Source organism: Ostrea edulis, chromosome 8, assembly GCF_947568905.1.
Source record: "Ostrea edulis chromosome 8, xbOstEdul1.1, whole genome shotgun sequence".
Classification (NCBI taxonomy): Eukaryota; Metazoa; Mollusca; class Bivalvia; order Ostreida; family Ostreidae; genus Ostrea; species Ostrea edulis.
In genome coordinates this window covers 43,166,377-43,191,637 of record NC_079171.1, presented here as the reverse complement: position 1 = coordinate 43,191,637, position 25,261 = coordinate 43,166,377, and the positions used below count along the sequence as shown (strand labels likewise).

General features: G+C 34.2%; 3 protein-coding genes across 3 annotated transcripts in view; 2 read left to right on the top strand and 1 right to left on the bottom strand.

The window, feature by feature from the left end:
- Nucleotides 1–20,668, bottom strand: part of LOC130049081 (uncharacterized) — a 30,956-nt gene extending 10,288 nt beyond the window's left edge. Inside the window, exons 1-4 of the mRNA XM_056146174.1 lie at nt 20,521–20,668; nt 19,890–20,192; nt 8,130–8,216; nt 7,898–7,976 (exon numbers count right to left, since the gene is read on the bottom strand). Of these exons, the coding sequence (XP_056002149.1) occupies nt 7,898–7,976; nt 8,130–8,216; nt 19,890–20,192; nt 20,521–20,551 (500 nt within the window). The 5' untranslated portion in view covers nt 20,552–20,668. The remainder of the gene's footprint in view (nt 1–7,897; nt 7,977–8,129; nt 8,217–19,889; nt 20,193–20,520) is intronic.
- Nucleotides 1–25,261, top strand: part of LOC125662394 (uncharacterized) — a 1,158,266-nt gene that overhangs the window by 341,500 nt on the left and 791,505 nt on the right. The window lies entirely within an intron of this gene.
- On the top strand, nt 755–4,046 carry LOC130049089 (uncharacterized). Its single transcript, XM_056146203.1, has 5 exons — nt 755–892; nt 1,273–1,342; nt 1,792–1,883; nt 2,794–2,903; nt 3,195–4,046. The coding sequence occupies exons 2-5, from the start codon at nt 1,320–1,322 to the stop codon at nt 3,459–3,461; spliced, it is 492 nt and encodes a 163-aa protein (XP_056002178.1). The 5' UTR covers nt 755–892; nt 1,273–1,319; the 3' UTR covers nt 3,462–4,046.

The window sequence follows — 25,261 nt, the reverse complement described above, 5'->3', positions numbered from 1 at the left end:
GTGACGTCAAAGATCAACAGATCGGATTACTCCATCTCAAGGCGCGGCTAGTTTCTTTGTTTTACACAGAGTTTAAAATGGACTTGGACCCAAGGCTTTTTAACATTTGCCGATGGATTGGATTCAGAGGCGACAGATTTAGAGGTTGAGGATGAAAGTTTACATTTTCAATTTTCATCAGGAGGTGAATCAGAGCCAGAATCCGTGTTATCAGCAACACCCAAGACAAAGGTTTGATCATGTTTACCTAGATTTCTTTTCTTAGATAGGCCTATGATTGTTTTTTTTTTTTTTTTTTTTTTTGTAATTTTAGATCTAGGCCTATAGTTGTTTTATCTTTTACTTTAACAACACCCCCCACCTATACACTGTATCAGTCACTTTGATTAAACATTGTATTTGTGCACAGGTACATGCATGTAATATACATATACATGCGCGGATCTAGAGGGGGGAGAGGGATAAAAAAAAATTGTAATTGATATATATTGCAAGTAGTGTGTCTGACTGACTGATTGGACGTGCATGTATTTATGAAGTTTGATATATTATCCATATAAAAATTGTGTAGGTTATTGTACTAAGACATTATCTTTAAGTAGTTTATTATAGGCATTAACATTTAGTAGTTTTAGACAGAAATTTGGCTATTTTTCTGCATTTGTTTAATTTCCACATGTAATTTCCTTTTTGTACAGAGTAAGGAATCGGTTATGTTTTACACTATTGTTTTCTTCTCGTTTAGAAGAGAACAGCCACATCATTGCAATCTACAGGTTTAAGGAAATCTCCTAGAAAACCTGCCAAAGACAGGCTCTATGAAACCCTGCAGCTTTCTTGATGTGAGTCTGGAGATGAAGATGAACCCCAACATGATCCTCCAACACAAAAGGTTAAGAGTCAATTTTCAATGCAGTTCCAATGCTTTAATAAATATTATAAATTGTATGCCTTTTTGACTATAGTCTATATAATTTAATATTGTGTCTGTCCTTCCATGTGTGAAATTGTTGAAAATGTGTAAAATCACCTCACGGAACATACACATAACCAATTCCAGAGGAATATGAATTTAGAATACTCTTTCGGTTCTTTGTCAGAAAAAGAAAAGTATTGAGTGTACAACAGCAGTCCGAATGTCTCCAAGAAAACATTTGAAGGACAAGAGTGCATCATGGATGAGGCATCTCTCCCCATCAGAATTAGATTACTCAAATGGCCTCCCTGTTTCCCATATATATATATATCATTAATGTTTTCTCTTTCATTCAGAGTGCAGTGAAGGACTCTTATTTAAATGGTCAACAGACGGATTTGAAATGGAACTACGGTACAGTAAAAGGTATTTTTGCATACATATATAATGAGACAATATTTCTTGCAAATGTTGAATTTATAAATGCTTTGTCAGTTTTTTTGTTATTATGAATTAATGAAATTACTTGTAAGGCAATCACACACTGTGCACATGAATGCATTGGTTAGGACATTCGTGTGGGTCTCTTCACATCTTTGTTTTGTTTTGAAATAATGGATGTTCCTGACAATATTCTCCAAACAATAACCCAGATTCGCAGTCCATAAATGTATAAATAAATAAATCATTGAACCAATATTAATTGTGCAAATTTAGTAAAAATATTTCAAAATATTAAATTTAAAAAATAACCCAGCTGAGTTACTTTGAATTTTATACACTAATTCATTTTTGGGGTAAAAGTTCAACTCCCAGGAGTACATTAACTACTTTAAAGTAATTTGTAACCAAGTAACAATCTTGCTATTTTGTAGATTCATGGATGAAGAAAATGTACCACTGACAATATTTATGAGGAACAGTGTACAAGGGATTGCGTCAGATGAAAGAATTGACGTCATAGATGGTACTAATGAAAATGCTGTTATAAATTTTGCTAAATCTAACAGATTTCAATTTATATTTTATCTGAAAAGCATTACATTATGGTTCAACAGTTATTACCAATGAGAAAGCAAACGTTGATTATAAGTTTATTTATTTGTCCTAATTTAGAATTAACAAGAGATACTGTGAGCAATGCTCACTAAGAATACCCCCCCCCCCCCCCCCCGCTTACCCCAATATATCACAAAGGGTGTTGGTAATAGGTATAAACTACCTCTTTTCTGAGTGTAAAAAACAAATGGCATGACAAACCGAACCATATTGCTACTTCGATGTCCAGAGCGCATGACCTTGACCTTTTGACCCCAAAATCGATAGGGAACATCTTCATCCCATGGGTAGTCCATATGTATGATATGGTGACTGTAGGTGGAAAGGATAATGCTTTAGAGCCCGGAAACCATATTGCTACTTCAATGTCCAGTGCGCGTGACCTTTGACCTTTTGACCCCAAAATTGATAGGGAACATCTTCATCCCATGGGTAGTCCATATGTATGATATGGTGACTCTAGGTGGAAAGGACAACGCTTTAGAGCCCGGAAACCATATTGCTACTTCGATGTCCAGTGTGCTTGACCTTTGACCCCAAAATCGATAGGGAACATCTTCATCCCATGGGTAGTCCATATATATGATATGGTGACGGTAGGTGGAAAGGATAATGCTTTAGAGCCCGGAAACCATTGCGTCTACAGACGGACGGACAGACAGACGGACAACCCGATTCCAGTATACCCCCCACAACTTGTTGCGGGGGGTATAATTACAAAGAAATCGTAGGTTGAACTAAGGCTATAATTAGTTATTTTGAAACATATTTACATTATTTTGTGCAAGATCTTTTATTCAGCATCTTTTATTTTCTAGCTGCCATTAAAAGATATTTTACATCCAAAAAGGAGGCCAACAATAGGCACAATAAGAATAAAGAAGAGTTAAATAAAAAGAGGCAAGCAACATATGAAAGAAAGAAAGAGGTAAACTTGAAATTCAATTTAGCTCAGTAATCATACAGTTTTACTTAAAGCTCATCTTAGAACATTGTTATTGATTTTGATGACACTGGATGAATATTATCGAAATGGTTTAGGTCACTTGAGGAAAGAAAAGGAAGTTGATGAAAGGGTGTCTATATGAGTACTTGATTGTGTGCCCATGTATTTAAAAATATATTCAAAACAAATGTTTCATTCAAGTGATTTGGGTAAATATGGAAGGTAACTGCAATTGTGTTTTTCCTTTAATTTAAAACATATCTTTTTGGACAGAAATTGAAGAGGAGACTTGTTGCGGTAGAGAAGAAGACGAGATGGTCCGAGGAGAAGAAAAATAAAGTTAGAACATTTTTCCAGCTACCAAATACTCACAAATATATGAGCAGTGATGAGGAGGGAGATGATGGTTTTGTGTCCCATCCATATTCCTGGGAGAGTGAGGAATTACAGAAAGTTAAAGGAAGTCTGGACAAAAAATATTTAGAGACATGTCCTCCACGTAGCAAGAGGTTATTGTCCAAAGAAGTAGGGGGTATCTAAGACAAGAAGAGCCTCCTAAATTGAACATTATTCATGCATGGACTTTAAACATGTGAATTGCATGTAAAAATATGTTCTTAACATGTAATATTTTTTTTATTTTTTGACTATGTGATGCATATGCAATTTCTTTTATGTAACACCACTTTTTCATTTCTACACATATTTAGTCTTTGAATCTGAAGTGCCACAGGGATCTGTATTGGGACCATTGTTGTTTTTATATATATATGTGTTAATGATATTGCAGATATACAGATTATTTGCGGATGAAAGTTCTCTGCAGCAGTCATTCAAATCTATTAAATTTTTCGAAGACAATTTCAATTATGATCTTTAGGTTCAGAAAATGACCTTTGTAGTTCAATTCTTTTAAAACAAAATTCAAGATAATGCATTCTATCATAAAATATATCAAAAATATTTTGTTATGCATTGCAGCATGTTTGAAATATCAATGATTTATTGTGTACAATTTGTTTTATATTGTTATAGATGTTCATGTATATTAACCACCGTTATTGTGGTATATAATCATACATTTGTGAAAAATATAAATTAATAAATTGACTATTGATATTTAAATATGCAGCTTTTGTTATCTCAACAGATCATTTAAAACGTGATTCTACAAGAAATGTCTTGTACTAAGATATGAACTCCTCATTCACAATATATACTTTTGTATAAAGAAATTTATTGCAATTTGATAAAATCTGAAAAGGGGAGTATACAGATTTCCATATTAATGGTAAAAATTACACACCTTTAAATTTGATTAAATATGCTCTTTATTAAAAATTACTTAAATTAAAGTCATTGGTAAATACGACCTTTTACTTTTTGTAAACATAAATTTACTCTCGTAAATATTATATTTAAGTTCTTGTAAATTCATTGAAAAAGACAACCTTTAAATTTTTGTAAAGTTGCATTTACTTGAGCAAATATGGTCTTTAATTTTTTCGTAAAGGTATTGTAAATTGGGCCATTACAAAAATTTACTTCCCAGTAAAGGTAATTAAAGACCATATTTACCACCTTTTTCTTATTTAAGTAAATGTGATTAAATACACTTAAAGCTATTGTAAATCAAGTATTTACAATATCTTTCCTCCCTTTGTAAAGGCAGTTTTTCAAGCAGTGTTAGGAGGAGAAAGCATCCCATATTGACCGTTCACCTTGAGCTTTTTGCGCGGCTGAGTTCAGGCTTTCCCCATAAATACCGGTGCTGTAAAAATGTACTTTACCGCACTGGCACATTACATGACGTCACAATGAAAAATACGTCATGATGAAGGTAATGACATCTACATTCCTTTTGCAGTTGGAAATGTTAAAATATTTTTTCGCTATTTACCACCGCTGTCAAACGATAAACCGCAATAGTGTAAACGTTTCTGTCAAATGGGTTATATTAATTCTCTTTGATATAGTTTCAATTTCTTCTTTATATCACATACATGCTAAAGTAATACCCATATTATATTGTGACCTTGATATCGCTCCTAATTTGCACGTATAGTGACTTTCACAATGGACTGATTTGCATAAACAGTGTTTCCGTACATACAAATTTCATCATCGACACGACACCCTGATTTTTTTGAGTGAAATATGTTTGATTTATGTGACATGTGAACTTCAGTGCAAAAGAAAGTTAAGGGAGGAAGTTGTGGCTTCAACAACAAAAAACATGTTTTTCAGGCTAGATTCAATTTTGTATATACAAAAATCGCTGCATCTTGCATGTTCAATGCAAAAATTAAACATGTTACAAGTCACGATAAACTTGCTTCCATCACTTTTCAAATTAAGAAATTAATATGTTTTGAATTTCTATTAACTTCACCTTGCATTGATATTTGGATATCGTGCCAATGGAACGATTTATACATACACCGTACGATTTTATCTTGATATTTGATCACGTGATATACAGCTGATATAGAGACTGTTGGTCTGGTGAAAAATGTATGGTAGGTCAATATGCTCTTAATTATATATACTATTTTTTGGTATAAAATGGTTGTGTGTACAGAATTTGTCAAAAATTGATATGTTTATTAATGTTTTCCAATGACATATTTCTATGGTCCTACTTAACACAACTGTGTATCTTGATCAGGAAACCAAATACAGTATGTCATGAACTGCCTGATATCCAATTTGTATGAAACACATCAGACATTATTAATTAATATGTCTACATTTCAATACTCGTCTACTCCTACCCTATCTTGATCAGGTAAATGGAGTAATATGTAGTCAAAATTATATATAGTATATTAAGAATGAGTCCTTTTCTTGACAGCATCATACTTGATATACTAGTTTAACTTAAGAAGTTAATAACCCCAATTTGATTTTGAGGTCGCAAGATCACAATGTCAAGGTCATTCTAAAGTGGAATTAGGAAGATATATCCGCTCAATAGGCGAAGAAACCTCTGCTTAACAATAATCAAAGTTAATACACTAATATATCCTAAAAAGTAGATGACACCCATTGCTTTTAAAGTCGCAATAGTGCAAGATCATGACTAAAATCATTTGATATTTGGAAATATCTGCTGAGAATCTTGAGAGATCAGACTTAGCATTGTGGTTACCCCTTACTAGTAGATAATCCGCATTCTACCATTTTCACAAATTATCTAATTTCAAAGTTGATCCTTTTAAAAATTGACATACATGGACATGCATGCATAAGTTTCTTAAACATTTTTACTGATTGATAGATATGTAAACTTTACAGAAACATAGGTTTAATTTTGGTTCCTTTTGTACATATACAACAGTGCTGAATATGTTTCTATCTAATTACAGTGCCAATCAGACCCAACCTGACAGAAAGCAGTCCCAGTAAACAAACCGAAAAACAGTCCCAGTATGCGGGGTTAAAACAAGTAGTGGGAGGATCTAAGCCGACATTGAGATAATCAATAAACATTGTCGATAATCGCTGGAGCGCGTCGATATGGCAGTCGAAATCGAAGATAAATGACTTACAATGTAAGTAAAGAGAGCAACATATTATACATGAAAACAGCACATATTCAAAATACTTGTGTGACACTTTTTCATGAATTTATAACAAAATGATAGTTTATGAATATGAGTGAAAAAAGATACATGCAGAGTTTATAAGTCTGATGACCACAAGTTCACAACGTAAAATCAATTGACGTCCATGTTCTGCCGGGCAATTTTGTTGTTGTCATTCATTATTTATTATTTTAATATTTCATACAGAGACATGTGAAGTGTATCTTGCGTTCTGAAAATTTTGTAGCAGAATTGAATTTATTTCTTGACTGGGTTATTGAGATAAATGTGTTTAAAGTCGCCTAAATGATTTATTCACTTACCGTCTCTATTTAGCTAGCAAAAACTCCTTCCATTTATGTGTACACGTATTTTTAAGTTGTAAATTATTGGTTAGATATGGGTTACTTATTGCCAGCATTGTAAAATTGTTGCATTTCACTACAACATTTAGACAGATCTAACGAATTGTGAAGATTTCAATCAAAATGTATATGCAGATGTTGTTTTAACCTGAAATCGAAGGTACCGTGTTTATAAAGTGCTTGTTAAGGAATAGACGTGTTCAAAGCGTTACCGACGACAACATTTAACAATAATTACTCGTTTGCTAGTCACGATAGCCCTGTTTTGACACATGTAAACACACAGCGGCAGTTTTAACTCATAGTGGATTTCATTTTTCAAATGTAATTGACCAATCAAAATTAATCAAGCAAATTCTAATTGAAACCGAAAAGAGTGAATTCTATTCTGGGTTAGAAACTCCAGCACCGAAAATGTCACAAAGACCAAAGCGGACGCGGGCAGATAAATATTTTTGTTTGTTTATTTCCATATGGAAAAATCACTAAAGTACACATACTTGTAACATGATTTAGTGGGAAATGAACAAGGAGTAAATTATTCACATTCATGTAAAATCTGCTTCCTTAAACACTTATGAGCCGTGGAATGTAGGAAGATATTCTTGTCATTCTATTTCCTTCCATTATTTTCTCAAGTTCTCTAGTTAAAATGCGCCAGTAAGCGGGAAAAAACTACTGAAGTGATTTGTGTATATTCTGAATACAGGGGGGGGGGGGGAGGGGTGGTGGACTTTCTTAACAATCTTAACATCACGTGATTCATTCACGCTTGGCTGAACAAAGCAGTCCCAGAAAGCAGTACCAGGACTGCTAAGACCACTGAGACTGCTGGGGCTGCTTTCTAGAGCAGTCACAGGCCAGTCCCACAGCAGTCCAAGGACAGTCCTAGAACAGTTCCACTTTTTGAGAGAGCAGTCCCCTGGGACTGCTTGGGTGTCAGGCTGGGTATGGTTGGTACAGTGAAGTGTTTTATAAGGCAGTATGGCAGTGTGGGTAGTTGATTCGATGTTAGCGTTCATACCTTTTGTTATGGTTGAATGATGGATCAGAAATAACGGATTTGATATCAGTTGCTATGGTTCGATCTTCTGGATCTTCAACTAAATAAAAAAATAAAAGTGGATGCTTAATTATATCCCCCAAATCGTTCATAGATATATTTTTTATAGAACTATCATACCGCTTTATCATTATTTATTTTTACTAACTAGAAAATTACCCAAAGATATTGATTTTTTTTAAAGATACTGTACCGCTTATGGATATCGATTTCCTCTGTTTAACGTTCATTCTGTTAGTAAGTTCACAAGTGAAAACGCCTTCATCTTCTGTAGTGATACCTGTTGTTCAAAAGATATATATCAAGAAAACTAATGTATATGAAAGGTGAAGATAACGAAGAGTGATCAATCTCATAACTCCTATAAGCAATACAATATAGATAGTTGGGCAAACACGGATCCCTGGACACACCAGAGATGGGATTAGGTGCCTAGGAGGAGTAAGGATTCCCTGTCGACCGGTCACACCCGCCGTGAGCCATATATCCTGGTCAGGTAAACGGAGTTATCCGTAGTTAAAATCAGTGTGCCAAAACGGCCTAACAATCGGTATGAAACCTGCCAGACAGCAATTGACCCAATGATAGATTGTATTGACGAACTAGATGGTTATAACTACCATGGAATTTACGAAATGCTGACTTAAATCGAAACTGCTGAAACTCCTGTACCATCAATGAATGAATTCATTTTCTAACATCAATAAAATGTAAAATGAATATGATACAGGTTTAGTTTCGTTAACTATGATTTAATGATAGCAAAAAAAACCCGAAAGTATTATAGAGTATACATGAGTAACGCTAATCAGGCTAGCTGTGTACCCTTGTGAACAATTTCATAAAAATAGGTTACATCATGTGTGGCACTATGCTAGGTTTTAGTAGTCGGGTCAATGATGGCAAGGATAAAAAAAATTCAAAGGTTCGATAGTGATGGAGGATAAGCACTCAATTCCCCTGTTAGGACCAAAGTTGCAGTTTGTGTCACATATATTCTTTTATGAACGGTGAAGATAACAAACAGTGGTCAATCCCATAACTCCTATAATCAATACAAAATAGAGAGTTGGGCAACATGGACCCCTGGATACATCAGAGGTGGGATCAGGTGCCTAGGAGGAGTAAGCATCCCCTGTCGACCGGTCACACCCGTTGTGAGCCCTATATCCTGATCAGGTAAGCGGAGTTTATACTTTTTTTTAAGTGGTCATATCATTTGTGGCGATGTACTTGGCTTTTTTTTAAGGATAAGTAGTCAGAAAGAATACAGCAAGTCACAATAACCTCAATACATTTCTAAAATGGTTATAGTGGGACCCCCTGTCCCTTTTGGGGACAAAGTTGTATAACACATTTTATTTTGCCTCTAATCCTCTTCATCGTGACGTATGTACTTTGTATATTTTCAATGTTTACAGGGAATAACTTACAAAACCTGACATCACATATATGGGGGTATACCCTAATATACAAAACACATGTGGACAATTCTTTTGTTAACTTAAGGCATTATTCTAAACAATCCTCACAAGAAAGAGGTGCATGAATGTGTTTTTGGAAAATGTCCAAAGACATCATGTGATGTATTCGGAAGGCTATACGCAGCTTAATGATCGAATTATTTATGTTTTTCTTTGTAATGTTTCAATTATGTTCATAGCAAGTGAATATATGTTGGTTTTATAATATTATAATCTAATATAGTGTCCATGAGTACATAACTTGATAAATTATGAGATCATTTTTGGTGTGAAAGTTTTGATGTTTGATGATGGGGTATATGTGCTTTAAGATATAATATAGTACTATAGGGAAATAAGCGTGATAAGTTGTGACAAATATGAGAATTTTTTTAGCTCAAGAGTTATTTACTCTATTTAAATAAAAACAAAATGTTTGATTGACAATTGTGTTAAAAGGATGGACCTATCTTAAGCAAGAATTCAAAAACGAAACACAACAGATTGAGTTCTTGCGAAGTGAAATACGTTACTTGAACTGCGGAAACTCCAATGAAGGAATGTATATTCTGAACGATTTCCTCGTCGTCTGTCTAACCATCGTCAATACAAAGCATCATTCATACCAGAACGTCATCCGTTTGTGGTGACATTAACCTACATTGTACTTCATCAAGTACAGGGAATTTGTTTATATATAATACACTGATTTTCCCATTACGCAAAACAACCCACCAAAAGGATAATTTTCTTTTAAAACCTTTTAGAACAATGTGTATGAATTAAATGTGTCTTAATAAGAATTTGGATGATAGGGTTATATTTATATGTCTGTTCTCGGTGCATTCCACATGCAAGTTTACTTTGAATAAAAAGAAACACCATCTAACACCCTTCCAATTTTTAGATAAACATGGTTTGGCACAGTGTCCTGAATTGATTTGAATCTGTTCCGAGAAATCATCGCATGTTCTTTTCTCCAAAATTGTTTAGGTAAATTGCTCCTCCATTTTGAATAGCGTGATGTAAAATATATTATTCAGGAAGACTTTCTGAGATGATACTCATGAAATATATATGTATATGTGGTGGTGACTGATATGTGTAGTCATTAATGCGTTATATTTGTATAATGACATGAACATCAGCTGTGGAGCAACAATTAATGCAAAAAGGGTGCAGAATCGTGAATGATTGATTTCTAATTGATCTGAACATATTTTATTGAACTTTGAAGAATCAATTGGGATCAGGCTTATATTCCGTAACTTAGAACTCCTTCTCCTTATCAGTGTATATATATATATATATATATATATATATATATATATATATATATATATATATATATATATATACAGTATAATCTGTCTAAACCGGCTATGTGTGGTTCCAAAGAAATTGGCCGGTTTGCACAGAGTCCGGAGTGCAGAATGTTGACAATAATGAGAGTTGCTTCCCTTGTATTCACTAGCTATGCATACGCTAACGTTTTAATATATCACAAAAGAATTCAAAATGTAAAAATATAAATGTCAGTGTTTTATTGTTGTGCTCATTTGAAAAAGTTTCAATTTTTATTAAACAGTTTAAAATCTGGGAATTATTCGCGCAATTTTCTGTTGGTAAATTGTCGATTTCTACTACACCATCGCCGTTATCAAGTGCTGCATTATGTACGTTCGTCAAGTTTGTGTTGTGTTCGTTTAAAATTTGTCTTTCCCAGCTTTCATTGTAAATGTATCACTTTCAACTGTCTCAATTTGTGAAACAGAAACTAATGCAATGCCGAGTGATCGACCGGACATGGCGAGTTGTGCTAACTAACTGCATATCATCACTGTCTGACTCGCCGTAGAGCTCCGAGAAGTCCACGAGGGGAAACCCTGCTTTTGGAAAACATAACAGGATTGTTGCCGATTTTATTTCATTCCAAGAATGTATCGAATTAATCGATTAATTGAACTTTGTCTTTTAATGTCAGTTCTCGTCTCTGTCATTAGGGGGAGCGCCATTACCTCGTGCGCGGTGCTGTCATAATTGAAAAGTGCACCCCCTAAAAATCAGGTTTTATTTTAAACTGATCGCGACTCCTCGCCAGTTGCACTCTTTTACTTACCTGTGGCTTCCTTTGAGACACCCTTTGTGTACATCGCATGTGATCGACCGAATACCGACAGGTTGGTCATCGTGGGGTGGCTGGTTTAAATGCGATAATTAGAGCTAATTACGAGCAGTTGGGACCTTGTGTACACTGAATACAATTGACCGCAACAATTAGGGTGGTGTATCATCGAGGGGCCGGTTTACACAGGATAATTAAAGTTAATTGATAGCAGTTGGGACTGTGTAAGCCGGCCGATATACAGAATACGCAGTATCCGGAGTACAGGGAATTATTAATAAAGGATTTGTTAAAGAAATGTTAGGGACTATATTTTGTGGCCGGAATTGACAGAGCGCCGGAGTACTCAGAGGCCGGTTTGGACAAATTATACTGTATATATATATATATATATATATATATATATATATATATATATATATATGGTTCGACCCCGGGCTGGGGCAAAAAATTTCAGTACCTAGTTGTGATTATTTAGTGCTTTATATATATATATAAAGGGTGTTAAGAAAGTTCGTTCCATGATTCACATCATGCCTTAACTTATTTATAAATAACTCATATACAAGTTTTTATGTTTTTAATTTTGTGTTAGGAGGGCAGTGTGAGGTGTCGCTCCATCTTGAACAAACGTAGCGTGTCCTGGATATTGAACCAACTTTCGTTCGTCAATCCTACCACTATTTTTCTGTCGATTCAGAGCAGGTTTTAGTTCTTTTTGAAGAATTTTCTTCACATAATAGTCAGCATTAATAGCTTTGCCGGCTGGAACAATGTGAAGTTTGGACAAACCCCGAACTCCCATCGCACCCCATATCATGACTTTAGCGCTTGACTTGACACAGCTTACGTCTGGAACCTCATCTGACTGGGACCCCCATACAACATCGTCCTGTCGGTTCGGAACATGAAACAAATATTTTGTAGATTCATCACTAAAGATGTAGTTCTCCCAGTCTTCAGCCGTCAAATGCTTGTGATCTCGAGCAAATTTCAATCTCTTTTGCCTCTGTTTTTTGTCAGTAGTTGATTTCTCGATCTTTTAAATGCCTTCCATTTTTTAACTTTTCGCAAATAATTATAAACAGTTACGTGACTTACATTAAAGCCTGAGTTCTTAATTTCCTTGCTGCATTTTCTTGTTGATTTTCCTCTTTTGTATTTTATGTTCTCCACTTTTTTCTTTACTACCCCCACTATTTTCGATGGCCGACCGGATCTCGGTTGATCGGTTAGTTGTTTATTTTGCTCTCGCCTTCGTCTCCACTTTGTTACCCATCGCTCACTTTTACATAGTTGCTTAGCCACATCCTTCACACATAATCCTGCATCTAATAAAGCCAAAGCTTGAGCTCGTTCATTAATTGTATCAACACTTGTACAGGACGTCTGCTTTTTCAACGAACTCGGCATATTTATTTCATGACGTAATAAACATTATGTTTACATCACTCCATAGTAACACGAGAGAGTGCACATAGGGAAGGATAACTATCGATATAATGGAAAAAAAAATCTAAAGTGTTACCAGTAAAAATTTGAAACAAAAATATTTAGTTTTTCTATTTAATTTTTTAAATTTACAAACGGAACGAATTTTCTTAACACCCATTATATATATATATATATATATATATATATATATATATATATATATATATACAGCCACCTGCCAAAAGTTTATAGACAAAATGGCGGATCTAAATTCCAACTTCACGGAAGTGGCTTGTTTTATCTTTTGTAAATTCTATATATAGAAAACGGGGATTCCGTATGCATACCACATATACGTACAGGGTCTTGTGTCGTCATATATATGTGACGTCATATGTTGGTATTTATTTGATGATCGTCTGATACAAGCTTCTGAATCTAGCTATGGGAAAGTCTAAGAATTTATCGCCAGCTGTGAAACAAATTGTCGTAGACAGTTACAGACAAACGGGAAATTATTCTGAAACTGCTAGGGTATTGAAAATGGACCGGAAAACCGTGTATGCTGTTGTAAAACGGTGTGAAATTCGAGGAAGTGCGGGAAATGATAAAAAATCGGGACGCCCCAGAAAAATGGACGTTAGAGACGAGCGTCAACTATTGCGGCTTGTAAAATTTAACCGTACCACTCCATTAAAAGACATAACAGGACAATTTAATCAAGGTAGGAAAGTTCCCGTGTCTGAAAGATCAATTCATCGTTATTTGTCAAAAAATAAGTACCATCGACGTGTATGCAGGAAGAAAATTAGGATTCGCGAACAAAATAGGAAAAACCATGTGGCATGGGCGAGAGGTAAACGACGGTGGACTGTTGACTATAACTGGTCAAAAGTGATCTTCTCTGATGAATGTAAAGTTGTTTTGGGACAAAACAATCGAGTTTATATTAGGAGAAAGGCAGGAGAAGAATGGTTACCAGCGTGCATCAGCCCCGGCGCACCACCGAAACCTGCTATGAGTTTAATGTTGTGGGGATGCATTACCTGGAATGGAGTTGGCACACTAACGGTGGTAAATGGCAACATTAATGCAAATAAATATATTGATATCCTTGAAGAACAATTGTGGCCGGTTGTAGTGAAAATTTTTCCTACTAACGATTACATATTTCAAGATGACAATGTCCCGGTTCACCGTGCCCGAATTGTACAAGAATGTAAACAAATAAACAAAATTCCAGGTATGTTTTGGCCAGCACAGTCACCTGATGCAAATATAATTGAAAACATTTGGTTTCTGTTGAAAAATAAACTTAAACGCAGACTTTCTAATATAAACAATGTCACTGACTTGGAGAGAAATATAAATGACATCTGGATTAACATACCCGTTACTTACATACGGAACCTCTATCGATCCCTACCTATCAGAATGTTGAAAATGATCAGATCAAAGGGATGTATAACAAAATACTGAGGTAAGATTTATTCTCTTTGTAATTTCATAGCCACTGAAAATCCGTATTACGTTGACGTTTAGACATTGACGTCCGCCATTTGTCTATAAACTTTTGGCAGTTGGCTGTATGTATATATATAAGACCGCGGAACATTAATTGGCAAGATTGGATAATTTACAGCGTTTCGTCACTGTCATATTTGTGAACAGTCAAAACACTTGACGTCACAACGGTAGCATTCAGCAAGGATGACTGTTAAAACACTATGTCATATACCAAGTAGTGTATCAACCCTGATATACCCATCTTGGCTAGGGTGAGACAGCTGCTAGGAGCTAGGGTTGTCTCGCCCTAAGGGCCGGAATATTTCTGTGTCGGCCCGTTGTCAAGGGGCTGTCTCGCCCTCAAATTTCAAATTACTATTTCTTCTTTGATCATTTGATATCTAACAAAAGTGCATGAAATATGATGTTACACACAAAAAAATTGTCTAATGTAATGCTTTTTTCCACAAAAAAATAATTTAAACAGTAAAATTAAATGAAAAGTTTTCAAAAACAGCGCCAAACTGTAGCGAGCATCTAACCAAAGAGAGGTAAACCAAGTAACATTTGTTTATTTAGAACAATAACACGTTTTAGCTTTAAAATTAAACAATCAACGTTCCGGGCAATAGGAAATAGTAGGGCAATATATTATGGAGGGCTGTACTGAAGCATATTTAGAAATTCCTGGTCCTGATGGAGATCAAAATGTTAATTACGGCAATTTTGATGTAGAAAACCGCTTTAAAGCGATGTCGGAGAGTGAAACCACCGAATTCATACAAAGTAAGAGAAACAAAAACACTTCAAGAAAAACAGACGGACACATGAAAGTCTTATACGACCGGCTTGTTAATATTTGCTACGAAAACAAAAGACTTCATGAGATACCGGCAAAAGAATTAAACATTTATTTGGCCAGATTCTTTTTGTCTGTGAGAAAGCCGGACGGCGGTGAATACGAACCGAACACATTACTGGGCTACTTGGAAAGTTTTTATAGATACTTGAGGGATGCAAGAGAAGTTCTGATGTCTAAAAGAAAAGATCTAAAATCCCAGGGACATGGCAACAAAAAGAGAAAGGCAGAACCGATATTTTTCGAAGATTTTCAACGACTTATAGATGCTAAACAAATAGGAAATGGTAAGAAACTTACTTTACTAGAAGGTAACATTCCCAAAACAAAACAAATGTCAGCTGCATTAGTTTATCATACTGTAAACATTCTAGTTCATACGATAACGCCACGTAAACAAAGTTCTACAACTCTTAGAAAATTGTATAAAATACTCAAAACGGACGATTTTGGTTATTCCGGGGAAAAAATTCACATAATTCCAATTTTTATATTAGTAAACCCCCAGGCGCTGCTTAATAGCATATACATCAACAACACAATGCATTTTGGATTGAGAGGACGCCATGAACATGAACAAATGCTTTGGGGAGATATTGAATTAAAAGAAGATGCAACAGGGGTAGAATATTTAGAATTCACCGAAAGAGCCATCAAGAGAAGAAATGGAAATGGAGAGAGCGGGCCATTCCTCCCAAAAATGTTTGAGAGAAAAGGTGAAAAAATATTGTATAAAATATTGGGTTTATCTTGTTTGAACAATATATGAAAATAATATTTAATAACAATTATCGATTTGTTTTATATATAGGAGACTCCATGTGTCCAATAAATCTTTACAAGGAATATATATCACACAGACCCTCAGAAATGTTGGATCCTGGCAGAAGGTTTTATCTATCGATAAAACAGAAACCCACTGATGAAGTATGGTACAAAAAGCAGCCCATGGGGGAAAATGCTCTTGGAAAACTTGTCAGCAACATGACAAATACAGGTTAGCAGTGAAAAATATAGTTTATTTTCAAACACTGTCATCTAATCATTTCTTGATTAATATCGTTGGAACTCCCTTTTCATTTTAAGCCGGTATCATGAACAAGCACCTCACGAATCACAGCATCAGGAAGACAACTGTAACAAACTTACTGGAGGCAGAATTTGAGCCGACTGGGGTCATGCAAATCACAGGACACAACAATGTTCAATCTATTAATAACTACAGTCACCTCCCTTTCAAAAACAGAAAGAAATGTCTATTGCCCTTTCTAATGTTACTAATGTTACTTCAACCAGTGCCACATTCCCACATGAAGAACAGCTAGCTTCCCTGGACGATGGATATGACGAATTCCTCAGTCAAGCGGTACAGTTAATTGAAACTTCCACAGCTTCAGGACCACAGGAAGGGTTATCCATGATTGATCTACCAATTACTGTGACCAGCAATGGAATACAGCTACAACACCTAGGCTTCAGCATGTTTCAAAATGCCAACATTAGTGGAAACATAACCATTACAATCTTTAATCCAATGTTTTATGGTTGTCCTCGCTGAATCATACCCCCCTCTCTTTCATTGTTGCGTCAATGCTTTGACAGTTACGAACGCAATATTTCCTCAATATTGCAAGCTAAAGCCGTGGTATTTTAAATAGTATCTCCAAAAAACCTCCGGTTGATTTTTAAAATCATTTGTGACGTACCATACACACATTTTTCTATGAGTGTTAAAATATTTAAATATATATTTTAAAATTTACTACAAGTATCTGATGATCACTAATGCATTTCAGAAGATATTCACATGTTTGCGCCTGATACATTTGAAACATGTAATTGAGAAGAGGATTGAAATTAACTTTAAAACGTGCAATTCCAATTTATTGTTTTCTCGGCCATCCGCTCTGAATCGAACCTATCTTTTTTCAGTTGTGACGTCAAGTGATTTGCCTATAACAGATATGACCGTCACAAACGCTGTATACTAAGTATTTCCAAGCTTGTCATTTAATGTTCCACAGCCTTAACAGAGTAAGCTAATTTAAAGTTATGAGTATGACGGTGGACATTACTTACACAGGGGTAGAACACCTAAATTCGCATACCACACCTACGTGTGCAGTTAAAATAAATCAAGAGACACGTATTTGAATAAAAAAAAATCCATGTAATATTATTTTCAGATCAGAAATATTTTTTTTATTTAGGCGACACCAATAAGATTTCTTGTTCTTCGGACAAATGACCCCAAAAAATTGGGGGCGAGCGAGCGATTTACAATTCATAATATTATAATTTATTTTCAACATAATTTGCTGGCGGTATTGTAAAAGAACAAAGCGAGCGATATATTTTTTTCTCATGAACTTTGTAAAACAATGAAATATATATTCAAAATCACCTGAACATGTAAAATAACCAATATTCTATTTTTTTAAAGGGGGCATTAGCTGTGAAAGTGATGGTAATTTTTTGTACTCAAAATATCTCAATGGCACAGTAATATACATGTAAATTAATGACTTATAAAACATTTATTTTGTACAAAAACAAGACACTATTAGATAATCTCTTTTGGTGTAAAGAAATATATATGGAAGAATAATTAATTACCTTGCAAGACATCACCAATTATTTAATCACCAATATTACATAATTCGTGTTCCTGCTTTGGGGATAAATAGTATATGAAATAATCAAATTGTGCTGTTTTTGCTGAAATATATAATATTGAGCAATGTTCATTGAATTAGATTTTTGGTGACAAAATGACAGCTAATGCCATTTGGAAATTTAGTAAAAATAATACAGGTAGTGTTTCTGTAAGACATTGTTTAAACCCCAAATGGGATTGCTTAGTTTACGTGTTCAAGGCATTGTGTATTCAAGTTCATTATTTGATGAAGAAATGAATAACAAAATTCAGTGAATACATTTAAAATTATATTTGTACATGTACATACATGTGTAATTGCTATTCAAGACTAAATATAGTGTCGGTTGCCCAGTTCCAGATCACATTTTCATTAACGATTGCTGGCGGTACCACGAAGATAATTTAGGTTTCAATCTTTTTGTGAGAGGATCAGAAGTTTCTCAAATGAAAATTTATATAATTTATCTGACAATTGTTGTAAATGTCACAGGTCTTTGCATTTTCCGTACCAGAGTCCGTGGGTCTGTTCCGAATCACACCGCGAGTTCCGAATCACGGATATGTTTGAAACGACTGCAGGCCGATTCGCACATTGACTAATCCGATCCGACATTCAATCGGTCTCATACTTTTAATCAGTATGTGCTATGTCTGTATATTTATTCCGCTTAAGATATTAGGTTTAGTTTTTGTAGCAATAAAAATAGATCGGACACTAGTTTAAATTAATCTTTACATTTTTTAACAATATTCAAAACTTTACATTTAGACATAGCCAAAATTGCAGCATTTGAAATTCTCTTAATTAGCATTCGTGATTATCTTTCACTCAGGCTGTTCATGATATAACATTATATATCTACACGGAATAACAATTTCTAGCCATTTTCTTGCGGTTTTGGCAAGGGTGGGAAACTTGGAATAAAAAAGATGATAGAGTTCTAAAATCAAATAAGCTAAAGTTGAATAAACTACAGTATACATTTTAAATATTGATTTCAAGAAGTAAATCTAGACGCAATGCGTAGTATTTTGACACTCACAAGTTTCTAATTTAAAAAAAAATGTTTGTTGAGTTTATAAAACAAATGTATGGATTTTTTTTATATTTGACACTACTTCTATAAATCCAAGAGTGCCATTGATATGAACTGAAATATTGCTAAAAGTTTAAAACTAAGTTCAATAGGACGCGTGTGATACGACTGATCCGAAGTTGTTTCAGCAGATGGTGTTTCTTTGGTAAGGCATCTTGACTAAAATAATATACTTAATAAAGAAATATTTATTGATGCTATTGCTGAAAGGAGTATCAATATGCATTAAAGTTTTGTGCAAGAAACGTGGTTATACTTTAGCTATATACTTCTCCCCACAATGTGATTTTCCCCTCGCGTGAAAATGACCAAGTCATTGTGCTTTATAGAAGTGTGACAAGTAATAATTGAATAAAAATTACATCAGTTTTATATCCCTCAGCAATCATTTCAAACTTGATTTACCTTTCTAAGTAGAAATCATTTCAATAATTAGTAGTTTTAAAAAAATAATCACAAAGTGATTCGAAACTGACAATGATCCGGAGCTGGGCAAAATACTAATTTGTTTTTGTTAAAATCTGTCTTTCTAACTGTCCACCACTAAAGTTAATGGTTGTGTTTGGAAGAACTACACTCCGGTTCTTTTTGTTAATTTTTACAACTAATACCAGCATAGTTTTCCTCGGCTCAAGACAAGAGATCGTACAGGTGACCTTTACAGAAGACAAGATTTCTATGGAAACTCATTTTGGCCAAATTGTGTCCTTGGCATTATTGCTTACGTCATCAAAAAAAGAAAGCAACATATGTACATTGATCATTACTGCATGCATTGCTTAAGATTCTACAAATAAAAAATATCCTCACTTGTGATTTGCATGGTAGACACAGTTCCTATGTTTAATTTGACTTCTATGCTGATGGAGTATCGTTGGTCGTTGATGACGTCATTCCTCAGTCTCGTGTATGCTTGTGTGAGTTTGATTTCATCTTTAAACCACGCGATATCGTAGTCATTCATGATATCGAGCACAGAGGCATTGTAGAGCAAACAGTCGATGATCACTGTGTCACCAGCGGTTAACAGGCTGTCGTTAGCTTGGATGTCGAAGTTTGGAAACTGTGCCGTGGTTGATTTTATGATCAAAGCAGAACAAATGATGAAAACAACTGAAAATAAAAGTAATTTAGGAAAGCACCAGTTTTATTCTCACTGTAGTGGAAAATCGGTACTCTTATATGTAATAAATATCATGGCTGACTTCTTTTCAAAAATTCAAATGTCCAAAAAAAATGATCAGTGGTGTATATTTGTACCTTGAATTTGTATTATGTAACCGGCTAGCTCAACGGGTTAACATTCAAAACATCATCATCATCAACAACAACAAAACAACGAAAAGTGCGACAACAATACGCGAACAACAATATCAACGTGTTTGTAAATGTCACGGTGATATTTAAAACATAAGATATAACTTTGAATATGTGTCCATACCTGAATATAATGTCCACAGTTCTCTGGCCATCTTGTGATGATATAAAGCATCTATGAAATCATATCTCACTCAATTTGTATCTTTTCCCCGGAAATGTTTATAAATAGAGTAGCTAAAGTATATCTGATCTCATGTAAAATACCGTTATACGCGGACGGATATAATTTCCTCAGTAGGTTTAAGTGAGAAATATTAAAACGTATGTACAGTCTAATGTCCGATGGCTCCACTTCCAATAAGTGCGTTGTTAAAAAAATATGATGCATGTGATGATTAAGGGGATATGATGCTGAGATGAAAGTAATTAGATTTTTGTGAAAATCATTTTATCATAGAAAGGAGGTATCTCCTGTTTGAAAAAATGATAATTTTTTATATATGTAAATGAGTTCGTTTCCATGGAAACAACCCCTGAACCTCACAATGTTGAAAAATCACAAAAGGCCAAAATTTAGCAGTTGTAGATCCAAAAATATGTACAACAAACAAACAGGTTGTAATATGGCTATAATTAATGGCCATCATACAAACAGGCTATGTGCAGACATTGTGATGTGAAAATATTTTCCACGTAACGCAAAAACAAATTGCCCAAAATTAAGTCCGAATTTTCTCAGCGCCTCTAAAAAATATCTTTTTGAGGAGTTTTCTAGGAAAATGGTGAAAAACATTTACTGAATGTAATTAGATTTTAATTATTTTACTATGATTTAAAGATGGCATACATAGCAACAGGACTACCGAAAATATTGTCACTGAATTGGATAAAAAGATATGATGAACTGTAGGTCATTGAAAATTGCTACAAATAAATCGGACTGATTTTTTTTTCTTTCTCTAAAACACTTTTTTTTATTACATCAAACACAACGCTTAAATCTTACGTTCTTAAAAGTGGTTAATTTGTGAAAATATTTTAGTTAGTATGAAAACGAATTCAATTTGGAAAGAAAACAGTCTGAATGTCCTCTGTCTTTTTTTCTAATTTTCATTTTGCATTTTAAGCGTAAATTGTTCAGATAAACGCAAAACAATCTTATTCTGTATGAATGTATATAGAATTTTTGAAATTACATATAAAGAATGCATAAAGGTACCAAACCAAACAAAAACACCACTTAAAATCATACTAAAATCATATCACCGACCAACCTAAATGTTCTGATCTCATTAAAACTGTAATACTTTAGTGAATCTTTAACCACAATAATCAAATATTTGGCTCGAATTGTTTTGAACACAGCCTCATTTTGCTTTGAAAAAATAATTCAAACAAGTAGCAATCTGACATCCGATATTGATACCGTAATTGTGCCTTAGTATTTATTAATCTAAGATAGTCTTGTGTCATTAGTTGTAATTGAATTAGTGCATGTAATTCATCATAGTAAAGGTGTAAACTGTGAAAAATACAATAGAATTGACATGAATCAACGGATGATGGACACATTCTAATTAGAACATTAATGATTCAACTAGATACTCACGTAAAGAAATTACGTATCGCAGATCTACATTATGTACCCCTCTAAAGTGCAAATATTGTTTAGATGTATGTATGAATTATTTGATTGCCATTGATTCTAACTATTCTAAAGTTTCAACTGATATTCTGGTGAAACCTATTAATGTTTCGAAAAGGGAGTTGTGTAACAAGTTGGGCGCACTTAACATGTTCATAAAACTATTATTGAAAGTTGAAGAAAATGAACAGTGATCAATCTCATAACTCCTATAAGGAATACAGAATAAAGAGTTGGACAAACACGGATCCCTGGACATACCAGAAGTGTGATCAGATGCCTAAGGGGTTCTTGCTTCGTCTACACTAGATCCCTACTTTAGTATTTTTAAAATTTATAAAAAAAAATTATAATCAAATGTTTGGTTTTCTTTCTATGCATTATGGGGAGGGGGTGTGAGGGTGGAATTGGTCTATTTGAATATGGAATTTGCGTAACAAATATGCCCGTTTCAAAGTAGAGGAGAAGCAGTCTAGAACACTCGTTTAAGTCAAGCCCCCACCCCCTCTCCCCCTGATCTGCAAATGAAAATTAGATCAGTAAAATACATGTATTATGTTAGATTTAAAACATACAATCATTATTTGATGAGAGCAGCTACAGGATGATAAAGTAAGTTTTGATTTTACCTATTCAGCATTTCCTCCGTTTTATGACATCTATTTCGGTTGAGCATCACTGAACAGACATTTTTTGTCGAAATGCGCATCTGGTGCATCAAAATTGGTACTGTATAAGTTTTACATTATGACCTCTGGGTCGAGGCCTCTCCTGGTAGACTGTTAGTCCCCGAGGGTCTCTACAGCCCAGTAGCTAAATACTTCGTTACTAGCTTGAAAATACGGATGTATATTTAATTGCTGTTATAAGATTTACAAATTCATTTCAAAATTAAGGATTATCTCCCTCATGCATATCTCTTATCCTTGGACGAATTTGGCTCCACTTTTTGACACGCTGTTTTTGGCTATATTTAGCACTAAAACTTCATAGTTATTTCGTATTTCAAACATTTCGGTTGAGCATCACTGAAGAGACATTATTTGTCGAAATGCGCATCCGGTGCATCAAAATTGGTACCGTATAAGTTTTACATCTAGGTGTTTCGACGCGTATCGGCCGATCTAATTTCAAATTCAAACATCTAACAATATATAATTTTCATTCAAATAAGCAATTAAACGTACGTACATTTCAATTATTTTTGCAAAAAATGCATGCATGCACACCTCATTTGGACTTCATTTTCTCTGATGAGTAAATCCATCGATAATTAAATCCCGTCATGCATATGCGGAAATCAGTGGTAAATAATTCGTAGCCTGCTTTGTATATCTCTACTTATTATGGTACATGAGGTTACATGTACTATAGATGAGCCAATGAATTTCATTAAATAATTCACAAGACGCAGACAGTATATACATCTACCGTTAGAGGTATATACGTGAGCGGTACCACATGTACCTATCTGCCGACAAAATGTTTAGTCCTCGGCTAAATATATTTTTTAATTATTTTTATTATTTACGAAATCTCGGAATATAATACAAAATATTTATTATTACTCTGGCATGATAACAATTTTGCAGAATGTTTTAACCCCAAGTTTATTGTCGTTCAATTTGGCTATATGTACTTATAAAATTGTGCAGAGATTTTTTTCGACGTGTTGCGACTCCGTCTTTCATTTCTATTTTGAGTCTATTTTGAACAGAATACACAGGTCAAGAAATATATAATAACATGCGAGACCACGACATATGTCAAACTCTGTTAGCTGTCAACGTAAACATGGCGTCAAAAATCATGCGCTTATGTCGTTACCTCATATTTCTTTAAAACACGTCATAACGGCATTCATACAGAACTATTTAATCAAAATAAGGCCCCAACTGTTGTGATTTATGCTTTTGTATTTCGAAAATATGACTTTAGTCAAAGTCATAATCAATATATGTCACGACAATCATGACATACGTACGTTAGTTCGAGTTGCGCAGTGACTTCAAAAACGTCACAATCATATCCCCTTAAGAGTACTTTTGAGATGCCTGATACATGTGTTTTCCTACTCTGCGTTTTTCTCTATGATTTTTTAAGATGTTGATATTATTATTCGTAATCTTCACTTTTTCTCATCTATAAGTGAAAACATATGTATTTTCAGAAAATGTACTAGGAGTGCTATAAAATCCTGAATCGATTTTCAACGAAAATCATGAAGCCGGAAACAACAGAGAGAGAGAGAGAGAGAGAGAGAGAGAGAGAGAGAGAGAGAGAGAGAGAGAAGAAAATATTTATGCAAACTAAAATGCATGATGATGCTGACTTTTCGTCCCTGAAGAAAACGTCAGCAGCGATTTTTATATTGCATCGGTGATGGATTGCTTCATGATTCGTTACTGTGTTAAAATTTGATATTGTGTTCGTCATAGCTAGGACAGTGTCAAACTCTTTATGTATGCTTATCTAAAATTATCCATATCTTGTGTCCCTTAACGAATTCAATTCTTATATATCTTTAATGTCGTGCAAGAAGCGACCACAATTTACATGGGGAACTAGGTTTATTTATGTATAACTTCACGGGACTTGGGGAAAAGTGTTTACTTCAATGACCAATAAAAATCAATATTCATGTCCAAACCCACATTGTATCAATTGGTGGGTAAGCTGTTACATGTATATGTATGTGTCTTGTATTTAACTGAAATATGTTTATAAATCAAATCCATGGTGTTAGTAATTGTAAATTATTTATATAATGCTTAATTCAACATATCAACAAGGCTTTTTGACAGTATAGACAGCTGTTTGTTCAATAAAATAAAACACGGAAATATAAAAAAAAAATTGTGGTTGTGGTAACGATACTAGAGTTCCTCATTGACAACATCTACGCAGTGTGTGTTGATTAGGTCTTTTAACAATTTTGTTGGGATTACCATGGGCACGGTGTATGTGTCTTTTTAGCTGACCCGTTTTATATTTGTATGAGGCAGAATTTATTCAAAAGATTCTACATGAGAAAAACAAATGTCGTGCTGTGATTTTCAAATCCACATTTAGATAGCTTTTGTTGTGTGAAAATACCATTGTAACCCATTTCCCATATGTATGCAACAGTGGTATATGTGTGAAGTGAAAATTGAATTTTGAAATATTTTTAAAAAGTTTTAACTATATTAGCAATATTCATTTTCATTCACGTGTT

What these genes read in the sequence shown, in the direction of transcription:
- LOC130049089 (XM_056146203.1), top strand. Translation starts at nt 1,320, where the DNA reads ATGGAACTACGGTACAGTAAAAG. An exon ending in GAACTACGGTACAGTAAAAG is followed by an intron (nt 1,343 to 1,791) that starts GTATTTTTGCAT and finishes GCTATTTTGTAG; the next exon opens with ATTCATGGATGAAGAAAATG. An exon ending in AAGAATTGACGTCATAGATG is followed by an intron (nt 1,884 to 2,793) that starts GTACTAATGAAA and finishes TTTATTTTCTAG; the next exon opens with CTGCCATTAAAAGATATTTT.